We start from the raw sequence: 25,030 nt of genomic DNA on the forward strand, positions 1-25,030 counted from the left end.
TCCATTCTTTTACTCATGCAGGTGATATTTACCGAACACCTACTATGTGCCAAGCGCTAGCAACACGGTAGCAAATAGGATGAAGTTCTGGTTTTCATAGAGCTTGCATTCTTGAGAAGCGTCTTTGAAACTGTAGGTTGCACCCCATTACAGGATCCCGAAATCATTTCGGTGGGTTGGCACCGGCATTATTTCCAATGAGTGAAATATGATGGAATAGGACTTATCAGAGGACAAGACACTGAGTAAGGTATTTCCTGAACGTTTGGTATCAGTTTACACGTGTGCGTAACGGTGTGATGTAAGTGTACTTCTTAGCTGGTCTAGGATACAATCAAGAGCTACTGTTCTAGGGGCGCCTGGGTGGCTCGATCAGTTGGGCATCCGACTTCGGCTCGGGTCATGATCTCGCGGTCCGTGAGTTCGAGCCCCGCGTTGGGCTCTGTGCTGACAGCTCAGAGCCTGGAGCCTGCTTCGGATTCTGTGTCTTCCTTTCTCCAACCCTCCCCCGTTCATGCTCTGTCTTTCTCTGTCTCAAAAATAAATAAACATTAAAAAAAATTTTTTTTAAAAGAAGAGCTACTGTTCTAGAAGAGTCTCCTAAATTATACCTCAGTTTAAATCTGATTTAAAAATGTTTACTTGCACCAAAGCCATAAATGAAGCAAGTTAAACAACCCTGATTCAATACAATGTAGGCACACCTATGTGTCAGGGGCTGCCAGGCGCTGGGGTTACACGGACGATTAACTCACAGTCCTTGTCCATAAGGAACTCATTAAGAATGTAAGCAATCAATCACAAACCTGTGTTAGAACAGAAATATGTGCATATGTAGTAAACCGAAAACTCATTTTTGAACGCTACCCTAAAACGTACTTTCACTCACTCTCTTTCGTAGTAACGGTCCATGTAAAACACGTAAATCTCTTTAGGAGTAATTTGCCCATGGTCACATGATGAGTGGCCAAACCATAAACAGCCCAGGCTTCACAGCCTCTACCTACTGCTGCTCCTATCACACAGCCTGGCTTCCAGCAGACAGCCTCATGGGCCCCTCCTTTTCTTTACATGATCTGGAAGCGCCCCGAACAACTTGGGAGTAAGATGGAGATCATGACTATTCATCATTTTTCCTTAAGTGTGAAGTTATGGTGACCCCTCCCGCACCACTGCAAGTAAAAAGAGTCACTGCCTAGCCTTTGCCTTAAATGCCATATAATGTGCCCACCTGGTCACTAATTCAGTAACGTAGAGACCTCCTGTTCTGGAAACGAACCTTCGTATCTGAAACTCCTCTCTAGGACATCAGGAGGAGAAATCTAGAAGATACGTTCGTTTTGGACCTGAGAATTGCAAGAGTCCTTCAAGCAACTTCTCGTACTACTGGGCAGTAAACTAGGGCACACACGCAGATTATGCTGAGAAGGGCTGGGAAGAACCAGTGTGCTTACCTGGTGGTTGCTTTAACTGACTGCCGGACAATGAGCTAGAAATGAGAACTCCGCCATGGCGTACAAACCAGTCTCGGCCAAGCTGTTTGTTTTCACAACTTCCACAAATGTTTCAAGACTGAAAAATCAGCTCCATTAAGTTCACGTGGCTCAAAGGCTCTCCACGCACAAGGGAAGAGAAGAGGCTTACATAATTAGCCCCAGAGTTACACATACACCGTGATGGGAGATTTTAGAGCTAATGTCAAACACGCAACAGCCTGCTTTCCTGTCCTCGGCAGCGGAACACTCCTTAAGATAAAGTGAGGAAATTCCAAAGATCAAGTTACGAGGTGTTGCAACTGCAGAAGGAATACAACCGGGAGCTCGCTCAGCTTCTTCTAATCCTGCAAATAACACCACTAACACACAGCTGGTGCTTTCTTGTGATTATCATGTGCCAGCTCCCTGTCCATGCATTGGACATAAATCGACCCTTACAATAACCCTATGAATTGCGATTCCCATCTTAGCAAGGAACAGAGGCACAGAGAAGTTGAGAAACCTTCCCAGGTCACACAGGTAAAAAGCAGGAGGTGGGATGCAAATCCACACGGTCTGAGGGATTCCAGACTATACCTCAAAGACAAAGAACAGATTCCAAACGGCAGACGGCAGGCCTGATCAAGGAAGAGGTCAAGGACAGCTTCCGGCTGCCCCTGCCTTAGCCATGACTCTGTGTCACACTGATAGTCCTGTTCGGAACCGGCACAGATGTTTGGGGCTCTCGCTGGCCACCTGACAGGGTGGGGAGGTCCGTCCGTCCATCCTTTCCATCGTCCTGCAGGCAGCCGCAATGAACAAGAGGACACAGTGGAGAGAGGAAGAATTTCAGGATGACGGCTCCTAGGAGAACTTCAGGTGAGCCTAACAAACCTTTTAAAAGCAATGACAATGCACCAAGTTCTGGGAATAAAGAGTAAGACCTTGTCTCTGCCTTCAAGCTCACTGCAGAGTGAGGAACTTGACCGTGTGTGAATTACCGTTTGATGCCCAGATAAAACAGCAACAGAAATGAATGAACAGGCCTGAAATAGCCCAGCTCTTGCTTGCTTCCTTGTTAGTCTTTTAAAGTAACACATTTCTAAAGAAGTTGATTAAAAAGACACAAACCTCTGGCTTGAGAGCGTGGTGCCATATGGTGCATGGTCAACGGACAGAATGTCAGAGTAAGTCCACTAACTCCTCAGTTCAGAAGGACAAGGACCGGAAACTATCATAGCACGTTCCATAGCGACTACGAGGACAGCAGGTGAGAGCGTGGACGGTTCTGAGAGGTCCTTGCACCGAAGTGAGGGGCTGGGATCCAGTACAGAGTGGGAGGTCTGACCTCCGGTAAGGACACGGGTGATTCCCGTTCCACGCGCAGGAGGACTGTACCAAGGCAGTGGGGGTGGGGGGGTGGAGATCATATTCTCTTCAGCTGCTCCTCTTTTAATTTTTTCTTAATGTTTATTTTTGAGAGAGAGAGAGAGAGAGAGAGAGAGAGAGCACGAAGTGGAGGAGGGGCAGAGAGAGAGGGGGACACAGAATCCAAAGCAGGCTCCAGACTCCCAGCCATCAGCACAGAGCCTGATGCAGGACTCGAACTCATGAACTGTGAGATCCTGACCTGAGCTGAAGTCGGACACTTAACTGAGTCACCCAGGCGCCCCTACTTTCTTGTTTAAAGTGAAGCAAGCAGTGAAGTCACCAGCGGAGAGTGAGGACCGGGGAGGGGCACCGGAGCTGTCTTGGAGTGGGAAAGTCAGTCGACCAAAGAAATATGGAAGCACTGCCAGACAGCATTTAGGGTCCCCTTGGGGTTTGTGGTCACGATTTCAAAGTGAGATCAGTCAGGATGGCTGTGGGGTTTTCTCGAGCTGCGCTCAGCTGTTGAGATGGGGAGTTCAACTTCACTAGGGTTGCCAGATAAGTACGCCAGAGGGACGGCAGTAACGGTGATGCCAGAATCTGACTCGGATGAAGGTGCAGGAAGGAAGGGGTCGTTGTAAGGTACTGGCTCACATGATGCGGGGGGCGGGGGGCGGGGGGCAAGTGTAAAATGTGCAGGGCAGGGGGGGGGGGGGCTGGAGACCTAGGAGGAGGTGATGTAGCTCCTCTGGAGGCTGAATTCCTTCCTCCTTAGGGGTCCCCAGTATTTGCTCTTAAGGCCTTCAATGGACTGGATGAGGCCCACCCCCATTATCCTTTACTCAAAGTCTACTGACTTAAATGTAAACTGCATCCAAAAAATACCCTCACAGCAACACCTAGACTAATGTTTGACTAAAACCCAGGTACTAGCTTGGCCCAGTGAAGTTGACACATACAATTAGCCATCACAGGAATATTCAGAGGTCAGGGATTTTTTTTTTTTTTTTTTTTTTTTTTTTTTTTTTTTGCCACTGCCCCTTCAGGAGTTCCAGAAAGCACAGAGTGGAAGTTAGGTGGGGTCAGGGGTGTGGAAATCAAGACAAATAGAGAAACAGCACTTTCCAGGGATGGGAGGAGGAAGAGAACTGTAATGCGGTGGTTAGGGGCACAGATTGTAGTGTCAGAGCTCGGGATGCAGGGCTGTGCTCTACCACTTATGGCCACAATTCTGAGCAGGCCCTTCAACTATGCCTCAGCTTCCTCATCTTAAAAAGGGATGATGATATGAGGCAATGGCTGGCCTGTAATAATCACTCAAAAAGGTCAGTTCTTGGGGCATGTGGGGGGCTCAGTCAGTTAAGTGTCTGACTTCGGAGCAGGTCATGATGTCACGGTTTGTGGGTTCAAGCCCCACGTCGGGCTCTGTGCTAGACAGCTCGGAGCCTGGAGCCTGCTTCGGATTCTGTGTCTCCCTCCCTCTCTGCCCCTCCCCTGCTCACACTCTGTCTCTCTCTCAAAAATGAGTGTTAAAATACAAAAGTTCTTATATTATGGGGAGACTCAATATTCTAAATCTGTCAATTCTCCCCCCAAATTATTCATAAACTTAATGTCATTGCACTGAAAATTTCAGTGAGTTTTTTTGATGAATTGATTCTAAGTTTTATTTGAAAAACGAATGTGTGAGAAACATAAAATGCTGAGAGAGAGCAAGAGAAACCTCCATCACCAGTATCAAAACACTGGAATACGCAACTAAACATCTGATGAGAGTGTGGGAAGAGGCAACTAAATACAGGACAAGCCCAGAGAGTCAAGAAATAGGACTTCTACATCCATGACAATCTGTTAGAGGATAAATGTGGCATACACCTCCAATTAACATGGGGAACGATCGATCATCCAATCAACAGTGTTGGGGTAACTGGTTTTCCCCTGGAGAGTAAATACGGGGATTACTTCTATAATTTCAGACCCGGAAAAGCCTTTCTAGGGATGATATAAACCTGAATGGTCATAAAACGATGACAGTTTTGACCATGTGTAATTTAAAATTTCTGTAAGGAAAGGACATAAACATACTTAACAAACTTAATAGGGGATTTAATTTATTTACGACCATCTCATAATTTTTGTATTTGGGCCTATTTGTCTTCCTTTTCCATTTTTCTTTCTGTTTTCTCTCCTCCACTGTATGAACTGTGTTTTCTCTGCTGTTTCCCCTCTAGATCCAACTTTATCCCAACACTACTTACATTTACATGACAAAAAGCATTTACACATACAATTTTCCAATACGGACCAAAACCAACCATATCTGCTGACTTCCCTCCCTCCCTCTCTACCAGATTTGGTCAATACAACCTGGGACTTAATCGCAACATCATGTTCATTCTCTTTGAAGAGTAATTCAGGACCCTGGCATCGCCCATAACCATATATATCATAGGAACTAGCTCTGCTAACTCCAACTAGCGTTGGAGACCATGGCTTTTCCTCTACAGTCACCACCCCATTCTTAAGTTCTTGAGACCTCCAGTAGCCCCCCCAGAGGTCCCAGATACTCTCCACATCCTTTTGCGCGAGTGACCACTAGAGACGTCAGGGCATTCAGACGGAAATGCTCTCCCTTTCACGACTCTGCAGATAACGCTCCGTTGTACTTGGGGTTTGGTGTCAGGACAGAGAAGTCTTGATTTTGTTCCCTTGAGGTACCTTTTTTTGCCTGTGCGTGTCTGTAGGACTTTTTATTTCATCCTTAACATTTAAAAGTTAAACCGGGCTTTGCTTGAACGTTCCTAACTTTTAACAAACACTGCCTGGCACCTGATCCTTTTGGAGGCTGGCGATGCTTCTACTTGAGAGGTTTTCTAAATCTTGCTACTTTCTCTTTACTTTTCAATCTCCTGTTGCAGTTTTCAGTCAGGCAATGGCACTTTTCACCTCTGCGGAATCTCTCTTGATCTCAGATTGTTCCTTCTCTGGTACTGTCTGCTCAATTTTCAATGACCCTCATGAACCTATCTGAGAACATAAATCAGAAATTCCCCCTAAAAGCTTCTATTTCTTGCTGTACATTTACTTTGGAGGCATGTGGCCTGGTTTATCCTCTGTGCTTGCGTACTCTGCCTGGAATGTTCTTTCCCTAGGTATCCACACGGTGTACCCCTTCACCTTTCAGGAATGCCTTCTTCTTGGTGAGGCCCTTCTTGACCACTCGACTTGAAACCGTAGCAGAAACCGCACTGCCCCATCCCGGCCTATGCTCTCCTTCCCCTCCCCCTGCTTTATTTTCCTGTTGAGTCCTACTGCCACTTAATATACCAAATGCCTTTTAGTCACGTCCGGGATTTTCGCCCTGTGTGTCTCAGCCACAGACGTTTTTGCCACAAACATTTCTGCTGCACCACCAGTTGGCTGTAAGAACATTTTGCTATAAAAGCTAAAATAACTGGTGGATGGTCTGGATTCATCTCCCCATGGGTGACTCGACTGCCCTTGGCTGGGTTAACGTATCGAAGTTGGCGGTCGGTTTATTTCTCCATTAACAAAGCTCCTGTTTTGATGCTGTATAAATCTTAGCCCGCTCTCACGACGATCTATTCAGTGACGCACGGACATAGTGTTCTTGAAAGACTGGATGGTAACAACTATATGGATCAACCTGACAAAAACACTGTGAGGGAGCCCGCCTACAGGCAGTGTGAAACAGGAGGGTCAGGCCAGACCCCGCGCTGTACTGGGGACAGGGGAGCGTGGCAGCGATGGTGATGGCAGGGCTCCATCACGAACGCATCCGGGCGCCGGCACATCGTCCACACTTCCCAGGGAATTCCAGATTATCACCAACATGTGACAACATGCTAGGAGAAAAAAGCAGTGCAGGCGGCTTGCACAATGCAAAGCTCGGTTACGAATCCGCATCTTCGTGTTTGGAAACGGATACCTCTCTTAACGAAGGAAGGAAGTGAAAGAAGGAAAACAGTGATGCTGAGATGAATCAATAGACAAAAAAAAAAAAGAAAAAAGAAAAAAGAAAAAAGGTATAATACTACAAATGAAAGACTTCGAAGACGAATGCCTGGGTACAATCCACAAAATCAAATTGGTTATTTGCGCAATACTGTCAAAAGTCTACACACGTTTTAAATGTATTCAAATATTTTGTATTTCGCAATAGGAACTTTTAATTTTGTTATTCATTTTTCATGTTTCACTATGTCCTTTCAAATGAAATGTCATTTTTTTGTGATTTTTTTTTTTTATAGTAAATTGCCCTACAGTCAATTATTTACATGGTGAAAACGTATGCAGCGTGGATGTTTATGACAAAATGACCTAGAATCTTATTTTACTTACTTATGAAGTATATTCTGTTAATAGATGGCTCAGATATATGGGCTTGGAATTAACCTATCAACTACGTGTATGTATGAAATATTTGCATTTTCTCGATAAAAATTTCAAAAAGCAAAAAAAAAAAAAAAAAATCCCATTTTCACCATTGAGAAAAAAAGAATAAGTTAATAGGAAAGATGCCAATTCTTCCCAAGTTACTTTAAACTGCACTAAAACCAGTGCAGTTCCAATGAAAACAACAACTTACAGACTGGGTGCGCCTCTGAAAGAACTGAAAGCCGGGACCCGAACAGGTTATTTGTACGCTTGTGTTCAAGCAGCATCATGCACAGTCACCAAAAGGTGGGAGCGACCCCGATGTCCATGGACACATGAATGGATACACACACGGCGGGACGCTATTCGGCCTTAAAAAGGAAGGAAACTCGGACATGTGGTACAACATGGGTACAACTTTGGGACACTATGTAAAGTGAAATAAGTTCGTTACAGAGACAAGTCCTGTTGATTCCACATCTAGGAGGTATCTAGTCAAATTCTCAGGACAGAGTAGAACTGTGGTAACTAGGGGCGAGGGGAGGGGTAAGGGGAATTTAATGAATACAGGGTTTCAGTTTTGCAAGATGAAAAAGTCCTGGACATCGGCTGCACAACAGTGTGAATATACGCTCCTGAATTATACAGCCATAAACGGTTAAGGCAGTGCATTTTATGTGTATTTTAAGACAGTTCAAAAAAAAAGACCAAAGAGACAAAAAAACGTACGGAATTTTTCAGAGAGCCTAGAAGAGGAAATGAGTAATAGCCAAGAAAATTTGGGAAAAATAATGAAAGGAAACTGGTCCAGCCTAAGATATGCTGTGAAATTATAATAATTCAAATAGTGTAGTAATGAGACTCCCCAATTCCATATGGGCAAGAATTTAGTAGTATCACAACCTAGTGAGCCAAGACTTTTATTCCAAATAATGTGGGGTCAATTTGTTTTTACGTTATTGTTTTGGGGGAAGGGCAATCACAGTCATATACCCAAATCCGTTTCAGATTAATTGAAAATTAAAATTATTTTCATGTATCTCATTTCCCTTTATTATTTTTCTGCCTTTGTTATAGTTTAGGATTATTTATTTTGGCAGACTTCCCTGTATATTCTATCAACCGACTGGATGACACTTGAACAATAATACTCTGGAATTTAAATAATCTTCTAGAAAATCAGTCAACAAAAGGAAATTAAAGTATACATTTAAAAAAAATTCTATCCAATGGAAGAATTCACCTAAAATAGGTTTTTGTTGGTATTCAGTCGTATTTACTAGTTTCATTAAATTCTAATTTGTTAGCTTTATCCATCATCATGAATGTGACCTTGGAGCTGCTACACAATATCCCGCTGCGGTCTGAAGGGCCTGTGTTCGCCAACATGCCTGGACCTTTCACATCGGAGTGTGAGCCACTCATAAAAGGTTTCCATGTTTTTTCTTTTTAAGTTTTCTCTATTTAAGTAATCTCTACACCCCACGTGGGGCTCGAACTCACGACCCCAAGATCAAGAGTCACATGCTCCTCTGAGTGAGCCAGCCAGGCGCCTCTCCATGCTTTACTTCTTGAATACTTCAAATTTTCCATTTTAAGTTACGGAGATATTTATTCCATGACAAGTCAAGGGCCTGCTAAAAGGGAGCACTGAATATTTTGGGGTTTACAAAATACCTTTCATAGATGGTGTGATAGGGAAGGGACTCTATAAGGTGTCTACACCCTAGTTTCCAGAACTTGTGAATCTGTTCTGTGAATCATGGCAAAGGGTCTTGGCAGATGTAATTTAAGTTAGAGACACCTTAACACAGGGAGATTACCCTGGCATATCCTTGTGGGTCCCCTTTAATTAACGAGCGGAGAGCTCTCTGGATGGAGGTGGGCCAGACACAGGAGAAGGGAGGTCAGACTCTCACATGGCACAACTCCAGGCCCTCCAGCTGGTCTGAAGACCAAGGATGCAAATGAGGAATGCGAGAGGCTCCAAGCAGCCCAGAGTGGCTCCGACTGGCAGCCAGCACGGAACTGCATGGAACAGCATGGAACGGGACCTCAGCCCTACAACCACAAGCTACCGAACCTTGGTACCATCTGGATGAGCCTGGTGGCAAATCTGTCCCCGCCTAGGCCCACCGACACCCTGACTTTAGCCTTGTGAGACCAGCCCCGCCCACCCGGACGTCTGGCCCACGAGCCATTTCAAACCGCTACATTTTTGGCAATTCTAGCAACAGAACACAAATCCGTACAGAGATTTTTTCTAGCAACAGAACACAAATCCGTACAGAGATTAAATTCTTTTCTCATACAGACTAAACAAACAAACAAAAAAAGGAACGATACTGCCACAGATAACATAGGAGGTCAGATTTATGACTGACCGTCCTTTTTTTCTGGTTAGACTCACGGACCCACTGTTTCTACGTCAAGCGGTGAAGCGGCCCTGGGCCCAGAAGCAGACGTGGTGCAAGGGAATTAAGACTAGTTCCCATTAACTGGTTCAACCATGCTGAAATTCTGACAATGTTCTCAGAAAGATGATCTCCCCAGGAGCAACTACTTGTTCTTGGTCTGCGGGTCACGGCTGCAACAGGACTGTCAGAGCCTTGCGGGATCCTCGCTCGGCAGCATGTAAAGGAAGACAAAGGCGAGGAGGGCCTCTCGAGGAGCGGCTGGGGCTCCAACTTCACTGAATCAACAGTCTAGCCCCACAGTGTTTAACAAACAAACAAACAAACAAACAAACAAAACAACTATGTCAAAGAAGAATATTTGATAGTTTTCCTTCCCTGCTTCCCGTGTTCCTCCCCCCTTCACTCCATCACCCCTTTACAACAACCAAAGCTAAAATCCAGTAATGTACTAAACAGGGGGACAAATACAGAAAGGTTTTTGGCACAAAGGGAAGGGAAACTGGAAGACTGTTTGATGCCATTTAAGAACTGGCACCATTCCTAATAAAACTGCCTGAAGTCCCATTCATTTGGTAAATATTTACAGAACACCTTCTCACGACAGGCCCAGTTCTAGATACTGCCATCGAGGAACCTGGTCTAATGGGATGCACAGAATTATGATACACACAGTGGAAGATACGTACAAAGTACAACTAGGGCGCAAAAGTTGGCGCAAGTCTGCCGAATAGAGACAAGGCTACAGGCAGGAGGTGGCTGGTGGCCGATGCCAGAACAGGACATTCCAGGTAAGACAAGCACAGACACTGAGGTGTAAGCTCTTGTAGCAGAGCCTGCTTGCAGAACTAAACATGTCAGTACTGAGCACAAAGTGTGTGTGCTGGGGTGGGACAGAGCATGGGACTGGTGGGTGGTGGGCCTATTAGTCAGGGATAATAGGCCTGAGTGCTGAGTGACTGACATCATAAAGGGCATTAGACCCAACCCTGCAAGTGAATTTTAGGCACAGGAATGGCACAATCATCTATGTTTCAGAAAGATGACTTTGGTGACAGAAGGGAAGATGGATTAAAACGAAGTAATGCCAGAGACTGAAGCCAGAAGACTGTTCTGCGAACAGAGATAACAAGGACCTGAACTTGAGAAGCAACAGCAGAAAAAATGATAAGGTAACCGACTTAAAGAACAATGGGACTAGGGTTTGCAGCTCACTGCCATTCAGGCCGGGAAAGTCAGGTAGCTTCCTCCCAGTCACGGTGGAGCCAACTTGGGACCATTTCTCGGCAAAGGAGAGCAGCCTTGGCAAAGCCTCGTCTGCCTATTAGAAGGAGAGAGGTGCACACAGAAGGCCCTGCTTACCCCTGTCTTCCTTCACGTCCCACTGAAGATACTATGTTTGCCGCTACGATGGCCATTTCACAGCTATGACGGGACAAACCAGAACAAGAGCCAACGTGATGGGGACAGACAGCAGAGCAGAAGCATGGAGAGTCTGGGTCCCCGATGTCCCAGCAGAGCTGCTGAACCAACCCCGGGACTGTTTATATCTGGACTCAAGACAAGTATCCTTCCAGTATTAGCTACTGACTGTTAAGCTCTCAATTACTTTTAGACAGAATCAACCCAACTAAAGGAGACAGGGCCTGGGTGACTGGACTATGAAGGGTTTGTAACACAGAAGAATTAATAGCTTTACATCCAGGGTTCTGGCTTGGGAAACAGAAGGTCATCAGGACAAAATTACAACACAATAGTGGTGGGGGGGGGGTGGATATTAAATGAAGTAAAGGGGAAAATCTGAGCTATGGAGAGAAGAGAAAGGAAAAAGTTTGTTCTGGACATGTTGATATAAAGATATTATGGGGGCACCTGGGTGGCTCAGTAGGTTAAGCATCCGACTCTTGATTTCAAGTCGTGATCTCACAATTCATGAGTTCAAGCCCCGTGTCAGGCTCTCCACTGTCAGCGCAGAGCCCGCTTTGGATCCTCTCTCTCGCTCTCTACCCTTCCCCCACTCTCTCTCTCCCAAAAATAAATAAAACATTAAAAATAAGTCTGAGTTAGATCTAAAGATGTGTGGGAACTCAGGTCCTCTCCCATGTGTGTGCCCTCACGTTCTCTTCGAGGTAGGATGGAGGTGGGATCGTCTAAAGTACGGCACCAAACTTCCTTGCTTGAAGAGTCTTAGAATGCATTTTTTTGTCCTATTAAGGCTCTGGAGATGTACAGATGCTATTTGAAAACAGGAAGAAAACTGTTTATAGAATGAATCTACAAATATTATCAAGCTACTGCATTTTTTTTTTTTAACAATTCATCAGTAGTCAAGATAACCTGAAAAAGCACAAAATCTGGATCCGTGGCAAATGAACACCTTGTGGCTCCAGCAGAGACTGTCCCAGCAGCTGAAACTAGTCTGAATCACCTGCTCTACTATGGATGCTAGCAAACTGGGAATATGCGAATCACCTCATTCAGAGACTCAGAAAATCACCCAGGACAGGTTTTATTGGTGGTAGATTATCCCCAAGTACAAAGAGGAACATAATCACTGAGAAAGCAGCAAGCAATAATTTAGCAGCACTTTGTAGGATTAAGTAACCTCTTAAGGATTATACTATCCCTCTGTGGGAAGAAGTTAATGCGGGTGACCCTGATACAATTTCTTCTTACATGTGGCAGTTAGGGACAAACAGAAATGATCAGCGATTCCCAATCTAGGGAATAGGAACCAACCAGTCAGGGCTGGAGCTGGTGACAGCCTCACAGACAAGGAGACACAGGAATACAGGCAAGGGGTCCCTGTAAACAGTGATTAGAAGTGCAAACCAAAGGTTGATTTTGATGTTTGTGAAGTCTGGACGAGACAGAATGCTGCTAGACGGGGCCTGTACAGACAACAGCAATCCCCATCAAAGGCATCTATGACGCACAGGCAGTACTATCAAAGATAAAAGGATTTGCCCCTGACATCAAGCAAAAAGGTTTCCAAAACCAATACAACTTGGGAAAAGGGAGTATAAAGGAAACAAACTTGTTCCTCAACACACTGGTCTTCATTCAAAAACACACCTCTGATCACGCTGTTCCCTACCGCGAAGATGGCCCCCCTGGTTCAGAGCCTTACCCCCCACCCCTAGGCCTTCCTTCCGGCCCCAAACTAATAAAGTTCTAATCAAACTTTCCAATGTGTCTCTTTCATGCATCCTACACTCTAGTTCTCCTGGGCCGGCTGATTATTTCCCAGGCCGACGTGTGCTCTCCTCTGGCCACAACGATTCCTGCTGACTGTTCTCCCGCCCTTACAGGTCCCTGCACCTTCCAGCAATTCCTGAGCCCACAACCACACGTGGTCTGCTCTACATCCTGTTCTGCTCTTACCGAAATCACAAAATCACACTATTCTGTTTTGAATGATTACTACTGTTGTACCTCCCCCATGGTATTCTAAATTCCTCAAAGAGGAAAAGATCATTCATTCATTTTTGTGACTTCTACAAGGTCATAAAAAATTGTAGGTTGCTGAGTGACTGACATCAAACAGCCACAGCTTGAAAGCCCTCAAAAGAACACAACAAGGGCAAGATTGTCAGAAGTCTAATAGTTCAACTATTTACGATTCTGATAAACATTCATACGCTGCTTCTCCTATTGCAAGGAAAAAGCAATACGTTAAGAAACAAACACGGGAATTATTCAGCAGAGGAGATCACGAATCAGACTGTGGTCTAGAAATTCTAGATCCTATTTTTGGTTATCTGGGCAGGTTTAATTTACCCTTTTCTCTACCTACCTCCTCTGTAACTACCCACTTTATAAAAGTGATGTGAGGAATAAGATCTTTGCTAACAATATTTTTAACATCTTTCAGAACACTCCTCCCTTTAAAATGTATCGGTTTAAATATCACCTCTAGCTTTTCCTACACTCACCACAATTAGCAACGATTTTTGTGATTCACAGAGCACCTGAGGTGCAAGGAAGCCCATCATAGGCCAAATAATGTATTTTCAGTTTTATGAAAGCAGCAAAACTTCTCCCTGCCTCGACTTTCAGATTTCTCTTAGTCTATGACGCTCTGGTCATTGTTGCATAACCCTAACTTATAAAGGGGCTTAATTATCCAGAAGAAGAGGCATGTTGTGTTCTCAAAAGCAGAATATATGCCGTGAGATGTTTCGTAAGTCTTCAAGAATAGACGAAGATACCAAATGCAGATGACGGCGGTGGGGGGAGGGGGGCAGGCGATGAAACAGTAAAAGGGCAATGAAAAGTCTTGAACAGTAAAGGTATCCCACTGACCACAAAAAGTTGAAATCCAGAGAACCACTCCTAACCAGTGACACACGCCAAAGACCTTATTAACTAGTGCCTTGCGTTTTTAGGCCCTCCAGTTCTATGCTTCTCTAATTTTTTCCTACCACGTTTCACGCACGTCCATCCATCTCCTTCCACCCCCAAACCCCTCCACCGAATCAACGGAAACGTCACCTCAAGTCCCAGGCGGTCTCTACCCCATCCTGACATAACTCCCAGAATAGGGCGCCGGAATTCCTTTCTACCCAAGACGCTGCACTGTGAATGTAGAAATTTACACAGAGCAAAGGAATACAAAGTTTAGATCTGCGAGGGCGAACCGTGACTCCTGACCTCTCGTATTCCAGCTCCTTCTGCATCTTTCAGCCCACAGAAATAACGAGGAGGGCTTTTTCACCTGCCAAAACACTTACAAGAAATTTTACACACGCAGGCGGAGGGAACCCTTCGCAAAACGAAAACTAGCCAACCGAAAGCAACAAACCCAGGCGTGCATCTAACTGCCCCGATCCTTCTCTGCCGGGTACTTCAGGCGCAATTCCGTGGCAAACCAGTCCTCGGACTCGATCCCGGGTGCCTGCGGCACCCCGAAGTTAGATGACCTCATAAACTCCCCTTCCCTCTCCTGCGGTCACGTCGGATACCTGTTGCATCACCTGCAGAGTGGTCTTCAGAATCTAGCAAAGGAGCACCACCTTGATCTCTTATCTACGTAACTCAGCTGGGCTATTTTCTCGGTAAACTAGAGCCTCATTCATCCGAATGAGGCTGCCTCGGAGGCAAGGGGCTGTCGGCCCCTGTGCGCCTTTGGAGAGAGTCTAGCCTAAGCACCGACAGCCGTGAGCTTGGGAGTTTCTGGAGACTCGGGCACCGGGAGCCGTGTGGCTGGGAGAAGCGGCAGAGCGGGGCGGACGGGCGCTCGGGGACGGGGCGGCCCCGGAGTCCCCGGGGACAGGAGTGGAGGTCGGACCCGCGACCCCAGCTTCGCCGAAAGGACACCGCTCGCCCGCCCAGCTGTCGGGCCCGGCGCCCGGAGCCCCGGCCGGAGCCCTCGGGCGGACCGGGCAGCGCTTCCCCGCGCGCCGACGTGCGCGGGGATTAAAACCTAATCCTGCTCCCCTCCCCCACCCCCGAGAACTAAGCCGGAGGCGGGGACGCGCGGCAGGAAGCGCAGGGGCCGGGGGCCGGGGTCCGAGCCCCGCGGCCGGAGGACGCCGGCCTGGGCCGCACTCACCATGTCGTACACGTTGAGCACCACCAACTGGTTAGCCCCCATCCTCCTCCCCGCGGCCGCCGCCTCGTCCTCCAGCCGCTCCGTCTCCGCGGGGCCGAGGCCGCTCCCACCCCCGCGGGCACTTCGGGGGGCCAGAGCCGGGCACTAAGCGCACAGCCCGGCCCGCGGCAGCCGGCGCGGGAGCATCGGGGAGCCGGGCCGCTCCCGGGCGCCGCCGACAGGACCCTCACCGCCGACGGGGCCGGACCTCTGGCGGGCCCGCTCCGGCTCAGGCGCCTCCCCTCGGCGGCGGACACGTGGGGAAAGGCGGGGCCTGAGCGGGGGGCGGGCGCCAGGCGCCCCGGGGGCGGGGCCGGCCCGGCGCGGGGGCTGAGCCCGCCTGCGCTGTGGCTCGGCGCGGCCGCACCTCGGGACCTAAGATGGCGCCTCTCCACGCTGAAGCAGAGAGTGGTCCCAGAAAGACTACAGTTCCCGGCATGCAGCGAGGACTCCGCCGCTCGCCGCTCCCAGAGCAGAGGCCGAATCTCACAAGTACGGTTTCCAGCCGTCGACTCTAACTCCCAGCATGCAGCGGGGCATCCCGCTCCTACCACACCAGGCCTCCCCCGGAGACTACAGCTCCCAGCGTGCAGTGCTGGGGGATCTGCGCCGGTCCTCTGCGGTCCGCCCTTGGCGGCAGGTGAAGTCCTCTACCTTCAACCCTTCTTGGTCGGGGCCACTGCTGTTAGTTTCCGTCGCGTTGAGCACGTTGAAGCCAGCGGAGTGTGGCAAAAGACCGTAGCGATGACCCTGTTTTCCAAACCCTCCTTCCTTGCTTATTTTTTTGCACGTGGAGAAGGTGCGGAAATAGAGGAAGGCAGGTTGCTGGCGGGGGGGGGGTGCATAACACGCGTCCAGCTACTGCTCAGTATGAAATCTTACGTTTTATGAAACTGTCTTGCTGACAATGGGAGGAGAGTACAGCATTCACAGATTAGCATAACGTTAGGACACAGTAGCTGCTTTTGCATTTATTCAACAAATCTTTGTGTGCCTGCCGTATGCCGGGCAGTGTTGTGAGTCCTGGGGAATACCGTAATAAGAGGAGGAAGAATAAATATGGGTGGTATGTGCCTTGCAGAGAATCACAATGGGATGAAGTGATTGACAGTAATCTTAGGGTGGCTGCATCTGGAACGTCTTGGTGACAAGGTTTGGTTTAGACTGAGATCTGAAGGACGGCTATCCATCCGGACAAAAACCGCATCAAGGGGGAGCAGCAAAGCTAACAGTCAACCAATTAGGAAGCTGTTCCACAGTGCATACCAAAAGGTGGCTTGGGCATTGGGAGTAGTGGGGAACACTGAGAACATCCTCTCTGCAATAGTTTGAAAGTGGAGTCTCGCGGGGCTTGCTAATGAGTTGCGTTTGTTAGGGAGAAAGCATTCAAGGACAGTTTCTAGATTTTTCACTTAGGAGATTGTGTGGGTGGTGGTGGCATTTATACGATGTGAAACTTGGGAAGAACGGTTGGGAGGAGGGAAATCAAGAATTCTGGTTTGGTCGTGTTAAGTTAGAAATGCCTTCTAGACATCCATGATATCAACTAGGCATTGGTGTAAACTGGAGACGCAGCCATTATAAATAGACTGTTAAGCCTTGGGACTGATTGGATGACCTAGGAAAATGTGTAGCTAAAAACACAGGAAGGGGCCAAAGGCTAAGTTCTAGGATCCTTCATTTAGAGGTCAAGTTGGGAAGGAAAAGGAACTGCAGAGACACGAGAACATGCAACTCAGGAGCCACAAGACTACTAGGTTGTATCAAATTGGAGGTTACTGGTAATCTTGACATGAGCAGTCTTGGGAAGAGTGGGATCCAAAGAACATCCGGAATGTTTGAGGAGTGAATGTAAGGTGAGGACATGGAGACAGACCTACAGGCAACTGGGGACAATAGTGGGATAGGACTGTGTGGCCAGTGGAGGACATTTTTAAGATGAGCGATACCAAGGTACAGTTGTCTGTAAAGAGAGAGAAATTGATGATGTAGGAGATGGGGGGGGGGGTATTTCTGAGGGCCAGGTAAGAAGAGGAAGACATCTAGTGCACCAGTGGTACAGGGTTGGCCTTTAGTAGGAAGGATGCTTCAACCATGATGACAGCATATAAGGCAGGTGCAGGTGCACAGTGGTGAAGATACAGAAGACAAATGAAGGCAGGTTAGAAATTTGGGGGCTGGAGGAATGAATATTCCCTCCTGCTTTGCTTTGATTTTCTCAATGATTAAGAGGCAAGATGGTCATCGGAGAGTCGGAGAGGGAGGGTGAGGGGTGTAGGGAATTTGGAGAGGGGGGGGTGTAGAATAGGGAGAAACAAATATACTAGGGAAATAAGATTCACCGGCCAGGCAATGCCAAGTGTGGTAAGTGCTGGATGCCTGTTGTGGACAAAGTTCTAAACTTGAGTTTTGGCGTACCCAGCTGCTTTGCTTCCCTTCCGTCTCTGGTGTGGTCTTCCTCTCCACCCAACCCAGGTGAACAAACTAGAGATATGGGGGAAGGGTGCTATCCGGTAACACCTCATTGAGTCTTTGCTGCACTCCCGAGGGCTCACACCGCTGGTTCACTTCACCTCTGACCCTGCACACTTGCCTTGACCTTTGTGATCTCATCTGCTCTCAGCTGTCATAATCACACACATGCTGAAAAGTCTGATGCCCCCAACTCCAAACCCCTCATCTGTCCCAAGCACTGGGCCGGTATAGCCTGCAGCCTACTGGATTTCTCTACTGGAGATACTAGTTTCCCATGGCTGCTGTCTCACATGAACAGGAACTACAATGTATATAAAAGACACATTTATAATCTTACAGTTCCAGAGGTTAGAAGTCCCAGATGGGTTTCCCTGGGCTAAAATCAAGGGCTGTGTTCCTTCTGGAGGCTCCAGGGGGAGAATCTGCTTCCTTTCTCAGCTTCTAGAAGCTGCTCTTATTCCTCAGCTCATGGCCACATTGCCCCAACCCCTCTTTCTGTCCTCATATCTTCTCTGACTCTCCTGCTTCCCCCTTTCACTTAGAAGAACCTTCATGATTACATTGGGCAGAGTATGTCATCTCAAGATCCTTCATTAATCACATCTGCAAAGTCTTTTTTTTTTTTCCTATGTACACTAATGTATTTGCAGATTCTGGAGAATTCATTGACATCCCATGTCCTGTGGTCACTTCTAATTCATCAGATCCAGAAGAGAATTCACTGTCATGGGTGCCTGGGTGGCTCGGTCGGTTAAACGTCCCACTCAGGCTCAGGTCATGATCTCACAGTTTGTGGGTTTGAGCCCCGCGTCCGGCTCTGTGCCGACAACTCGGAGCCTGGAGCCTGCTTCAGCCTCTGTGTCTCCCTTTCTCTCTGCCCCTTCCCTGCTCAAGCTCTGTCTCTGTCTCTCAAAATTGAATAAACGTTAAAAAAAATTAGAAATCAAACACGCTACTGAAGCCTGCGGCCCTTCCAGGGTGAAGAAGCATAGCCAAGTTCACACGGACAGGAAAGGTGGGGACAGGAAGCCCTTCCTCCTGCCTGCCCGTGTCCCTCTGGTACCTGGTCCCAAGAAACCTACTGGGCAGTGGAGTCCCAGCCTCTAACGAGAACAGCAGATTTGAAACTGAGTGATAGGAGCCTTGATACAAACTCCCACAAATGATTTCTTAGGCAACCCAGAGGGAGACATTAAGTTTCCAAAGCATTACAGAGGAACATAAATTTTAAGTTTATTGCTACACGAGCTGTGTTATAGACATGAACTGAGCCTGACAGTGCCTTATTTCCTCTTGGCTAGCAAACACCTCAAAACGGCAGCTTAAAACAGAACATTTTAGGGGCACCTGGGTGGCTCAGTCGGTTAAGTGTCTGACTCGTTATTTGAGCTCTGGTCATGATTTGTGAGATGGAGCCTTGTATCAGGCCCTGCACTGTTAGCACAGAGCCTGCTTGGGATTCTCCCTCTCTCTTTTCCCCTACCCCTCTTGTTCTCTCTCTCTCTGTCAAATAAAGAAACATTAAAAAAAACCCACACATTTTACAGTTTCTAAGTCGGGAGTCTGAGACCATCTGATTTATGTTTAGGTGAACGGGTCTCTTAGGGAGTTTCCATCATCTGAAGGCTTGACCGGGGCTGGAGAATCTTCCAAGCTCACTTACGTAGCTGTAGCAGGAGGCTACACGTCAGCACCACATGGGCCTTTCCAGGGTCGACCGCCTGGTGGCTGGTTCTCTCAGTGACCCAGAGTGGGAAAGTGACAGAGAAGGAAACTGCAGTGTCTTATCACCTGATCTCAGAAGGGACCTAACATCACGCAGACCAACTCTGGCGCAATGTGGGAGGAAACCACGCAGATGTGACTACTAGGAGGCGAGGATGGCTGGGGGTGGGTGGGGGGGTGCATCTTGACTGCTGCAGCCCGACAGGTAGTCCAGGGTTAAAAGGCACAAATGTACACTCTACAGGACATCTTGAAACTGTTTTCCGGTTCAGAGTTGCCAACCAAGAAGAAAACCCCATGGAAAGATTCAGAGGATAATTGTGGGTTTTGTCTTAGGTATCTCTACTGACAAAGTGGCTTTTTCAGCCATTGATAGTTGTACCGACTTGTGTTTGATCAGTCTTGGGTAGCGGCCGCTGAGGAGGCTGCCCAGGCAGGGCACCAGCACTGTAGACCTAGAGTGGACGATCACTTCATGCAAGACACTTCGTTTTTCCTGGCTCGGAGGTAAGAGTTCCACACGGCTCACCTGTCAATGCTGTGCTTCCCACGTCTCCAGAATTATTCCGTATTGGTGCTAAGATAGAGATCATCCTTGGGGCGCCTGGGTGGCTCAGTCGGTTGAGCGTCCGACTTCAGCTCAGATCATGGTCTCACACTCCATGAGTTCGAGCCCCGCGTCGGGCTCTGTGCTGATGGCTCAGAGCCTGGAGCCTGCTTTGGATTCTGTGTCTGCCTCTCTCTCTGCCCCTCCCCTGCTCATGTTCTGTCTCTCCCTGTCTCAAAAATGAATAAAAACATTAAAAAAAAAAGATCATCCTTGTTGAAAGTTGGGCAATCATCTGCCCTAGGTGGCTGTTTCATTCTTAATTGGTACAGGAGGACCGGGGTCCCACAACAGCATGGCGTCCCAGACTCTGCGAGCAGCCCAGACGTTTGTTTGGTTTGCTATTTTTGTTCTGTGTATGAGGATGTGTACTTGGGAATTCTATAAGATGGGCAGATAATTGAATATTGTTTTCCATGTAAACGTGAACTGCTTCTGACCCTCTTTTCTTAAGGGACCGTAAAGGATACATTTGCCAGGTTAGTAGTTGCACACCAGATACCCGAGGTCCAATTAGCCCGCCCTAGCGCGGACGCCACATCTGACACGCCAGCTGTCGTTGGAGCCACTACTTGGTTAAATCTGCAGGGGTCTACGGTCATTCTCCAGGATCCTTTCCTTTTTTGGCATGGGCCAGACTGGTTATGAAATAAAGACGTGACAGAGACTACCAATCGTGCATCCTTAAAGGCTTAATGGTGGCAGTAATCTCAGCTACCCACCTGGAAATGGTAATGATTTTCTAACTTGGCCACGTGTGTGTGTGTGTGTGGGGGGGGGGCAGTTTTAGAGGTTTCCATTTGGCCGTCCCAACTATGATCATTCCTATCCCACAGTCCAGGAGCCCCATGTGGGCTTTACTCCAACAGCCACATATGTCAATTCCAGTTATGCACTTGAGGACTGGGGAAAGGACCCCTGGCATGGAGCCACTGTGGCCCTTCAAGGTCCCCACGCTAAAGGGGGTTGGTGGCACATCGGGCCTCTGAGTATCGCTGTCAAGTCAGACCTATGTCTGATAAGTCCTCCAAATGTCTGGCTATTCCACTTTGACCAGTGTAGGTGCTTTCACCACTTTGACCAATACAGCCGACTGACTGGATGGCCACAGGTCTCTGGGGGAATTGTCATGCTATAGACTTGCCCTGGTGTTGCAGGGCCCTTTTTCCTAGGGAACTGGCAGATTCTGGATCTAATAATCTACTTAGGTCTGGGGACTGGAGCAAGGACGATGACTTTTTGTCGAGACGATTGCCCTTAACTGCCTCCTCCATTTTGTTTTCTTTAATAGGTGCAGTCAACAGCCTTGTTGGCTGTCCAACAATTTTGCCAGAATATTCTATTGACCATCTCCATAATTCCCTGCAGGTCAAATCCCCATGGCCACTCCTTGTCCTTATGGTAATTGTGGCCCCCTGGTTTCTGGAAGTAAAGTGCCATCACCAAGCCTCTCTTACTTTGGGGCCTTGTCCTCCCCGTGGGTGTTAATGAACCCCATCTGTGACTGCCTCACCTCCTCTCGTCCCTGGCTGCAGTGGCGGCCACCACTGGGCCTCTCAGTGATGCTGGTGGTCCTCTCGTCAGATCATATGTCCTTGATGACTGGTGTGCCATCGGAACCTCATGTAATGCATCCATTCCAGCCTGTCACCTCCCTGAGCCTTTTTATTCCTTCCTTTACCAACTGCCAGGACTCGGGCTTTTCTATGTGCTGACAGTTAGCTGTTGTTTTTTCCAGGTTTCTGAGAGCCACCCCAGCAGTAAATTTGCCCCTTCCCTTAGGGTCCTCGCTAAGGTGTTAGTTAAATCCCATATCCTGAGAAAATGCTTCCAAGCCATCAAGAACTTGCTTATCCGGCTTTAAAAAACCCTTGGAATCCAGTCTCAGGAGTCCTCCCCTCGCTCGGTGGGTACATAAAGGTTAGTTTTTATACCAATCCATGAGAGGATGTCGGGGGGGGGGGCACACGTTCTCTTGTGAGGGAGGGGCTTCTGCAGCATCCCCCAGCCCAGCGGAAGTGACCACTTACTAGAGACGGATGGGCAACGTCTTCATGTCCAGAGGGTGGGTGTGGGAAGGAGTGGGTGTGGAGAGACAGTGCGTTCAGAGGCATCCATCCAGATGACCTTGTTCCAGTTTTCAGGATCCCAGGTTTTCCCTACCGGCACCTCAACCTCTATCCCTACCAGCACCTCAACCTCTACATAACAGACCTGCCTTGATTGAGCGTTCAAACATCTCTAGAGCCCTGTGATTCCAAAGCTTCAGTGGTGTCTGTCCTTCTGTTACTGGTGGTGATCTCTTTTTATAAGCCACCTCTGAGGCACTCCGGTTCTCACCCTTCGCCTGGAACCACTGGGGCTCTGCCTCGCACTGACCTTCTGCACGTTGTTAAGCAATAACTAGTGTTGGCAAGGGTGTGGAGATGAGGGAACCCTGGCGCACTGTTGGTGGGAATGTCAGTTTGGTCAGCCACTATGGAAAACAGTATGGAGGGTTCTCAAAAAATTAAAAATAAGGGGCCCCTGGGTGGCTCAGTTGGTTGAGCGGCCGTCTCTCGATTGTGGCTCAGGTCATGATCGCACAGTTGGATCGAGCCCTGTATCAGGCTCCGTGCTCGGAGCCTGCTTAAGATTCTCTCTCCTTCTCTCTCTGTCCCTCCCCTACTCTCAAGGTTGTGTGAATGTGCTCTCCCAAAGTAAATAAATGAACTGAAAATAAAAATAAAACCGCCCCGTGATCCAACAGTTCCATTCTGGGTATATATCCAAAGGAAATGAAAACAGGATTTTGAAGAAATATATGCTTTCCCATGTTTATTGAAACATAACTTACAGTAGCCAAGCTATGGAAACAACTCAAGTGTGAAGGGATGAATGGATAAAGAAGATGTGGTGTACGTATATACCCAATGGAACGTTATTCAGCCATGAGAAAGGAGATCCTGCCGTTTGCAACAACATGGATGGATCCTGAGGGCATTATGGTAAGCGAAATAAGCCAGATAGAGGAAGACAAATACTGTGTGATATCACTTATATGTGGAATCCTCAAAAGCCAACCTCATAAAAACAGAGTAGAATGGGGGTTACCAGAGGCAGAGGGGTGGGGGAATCGGGCATATGCTGTTTAAGGACACAAACTTGGAACTAGCAGACAATGGAGAGCTATGGCACGGCACAGTGACTATAGTCAACGATCATCATAAACTTCACAGTTGCTGAAAGATTAGATGTTGAGTTGTTCCCACCACAAAAAGGGAAATGATTATGTGACACAACAGGGGTGTTAGTTAATGCCACAATGGTAGTCCTCTCGCGACATGTAAATATCAAATCAACGCACGTTGAACTTACACAATGTTATATGTCAATTATATTTCAATGAAAAACATACGTAATTTAGCAAGAACCAGGGGACTCTGTTGTCTTTGTTAGTCCATGCTTTTCAAATGCTTGCTCCATGACACCCGCTAGCACTCCCACTGGGACATTTCCCAGGTCACTACCAATGAAAACTTTAGCAACTGAACCACGAGCTTGAGCCAGAAACTTTTGCGGCCCCTCATACCTTCCAGGATGGTGCTGTCTCTGCCTGCTGGGTGCTGGGCCAGTCTCGAATCCCCTCTGCCTGCCCATTTGCTCAGACCACTCGGGTCACTGCTGCGTTGGCCCAGGCCTCTGAGAAGCAGTCGCCAACACGGGATTAAGTATGCAGTGATTTTATTAGAGGAAGTACTCCCTGAAAGGAAATGCGAAGTATTTCATCAGAGAGAGAAAAGAGGGCGAGAGGCAGAGATCGGGTGGGGGTCTCCACACCACCTTCCAGGGGCCATGCGATATAAAGAAAGTTTGAGAAGCCTTCAGGAGTCCCTGAGGCAGGCCGCAGGGGTCCTGGTCTACCTAGGATCCAGTCTGCCTCAGTATCCCCTCTGTACCCTGTCACCGGAGGGGAGAAGCCTGAGGGTGCACGTGTGGCCTTGGTGCAAGTGTGGTGGTGGACGCCTGAAGGCAGCTGCCGATTTCCTGGCTCAGTCGCACATCTTCATTTGGAGGCCTGCCAGGAGCATTCCCAAGGCCGCCACACTGCTCATTTTCCTGCCACCCCACCTACACGGGTACCCCGGCACTCTGGCTCCCCCCCGTAGCAGTGGGTGAAATGTTCCATCCTTAGGGTCAGCGCTGGATCATAGCTATCTTGCCTCCTCAAGATTTTGGTCCAGCAGTTATCCGCCTCCTCTGCTGGTTTTCCCTAGCTCCCGGACGATACCTCTCAGTATTTCAGAACATCTTCCCGGCCTCACCTCTGCCTTGTGTTGGCCTCCATTTCTTTGCTCCCTGTCACAGGAACAAAGGAACTCTCTGAAACAGAGTTGCCTCCACTTACTGTCTCCCCTTCCTCGTCTCCCATGTTTTTGTTCACAATGAAAAGAGTTTTATTTTTGTGTGAATAAAAATGGTATGAGTTCAATGTGGCTGGAACGAGAGCAAGAAAGCAAATGTCACTTGGAATTACATCACAGACACGCTGTTTTACAATAAGGAGAGTTTTGCGTGCTACTCCTCTATTGTTTCCTCTTCCGCCCTTTTAAGGGTTTTAGAACTTCTCTTGATATATCCCCACATCTCTTGATATATCCCCACTCCCCTCCCACAGACACCTGCACACAGGCACACAAGCGTTAACGGAATGTGATGTATCCTTCCGAACGTTTCTTCATGTTCTCACACACAGAGGTTTTCTTTGGTTTGTAAGATCATACTCTAACTACTTCTCTGTGTTCTCATTCAACAAAACCTCGTGGAAAATCTTTCAAATCGACTAGTACAGATTGATCTATACGGTCAACGTATAGTCAATCGATTCAACTCTTCACCTATTGATAGGCATTAGTTCTTTTTGTAGAGTTTTGTCATGACAACCAATGATACAGCATATACGTATATATAGATTCTGTATATCTCTCTCTCT

General features: G+C 47.7%; 1 protein-coding gene across 2 annotated transcripts in view; it reads right to left on the minus strand.

Annotated features, from left to right (window-relative positions):
* DESI2 (desumoylating isopeptidase 2) overlaps positions 1-15,504 on the minus strand; it is a 45,284-nt gene extending 29,780 nt beyond the window's left edge. The window contains exon 1 of one of the 2 annotated variants that reach the window (XM_049633813.1): positions 14,463-15,504. In XM_049633813.1, the coding sequence (XP_049489770.1) occupies positions 14,463-14,474 (12 nt within the window). In that variant the 5' untranslated portion in view covers positions 14,475-15,504. The remainder of the gene's footprint in view (positions 1-14,462) is intronic. The other variant, XM_049633812.1, reaches the window with a different exon arrangement.
* Positions 15,505-25,030: the final 9,526 nt, after the last annotated feature.

The sequence above is a fragment of the Panthera uncia genome, chromosome F1 (genome assembly GCF_023721935.1).
Source record: "Panthera uncia isolate 11264 chromosome F1, Puncia_PCG_1.0, whole genome shotgun sequence".
Lineage (NCBI taxonomy): Eukaryota > Metazoa > Chordata > Mammalia > Carnivora > Felidae > Panthera > Panthera uncia.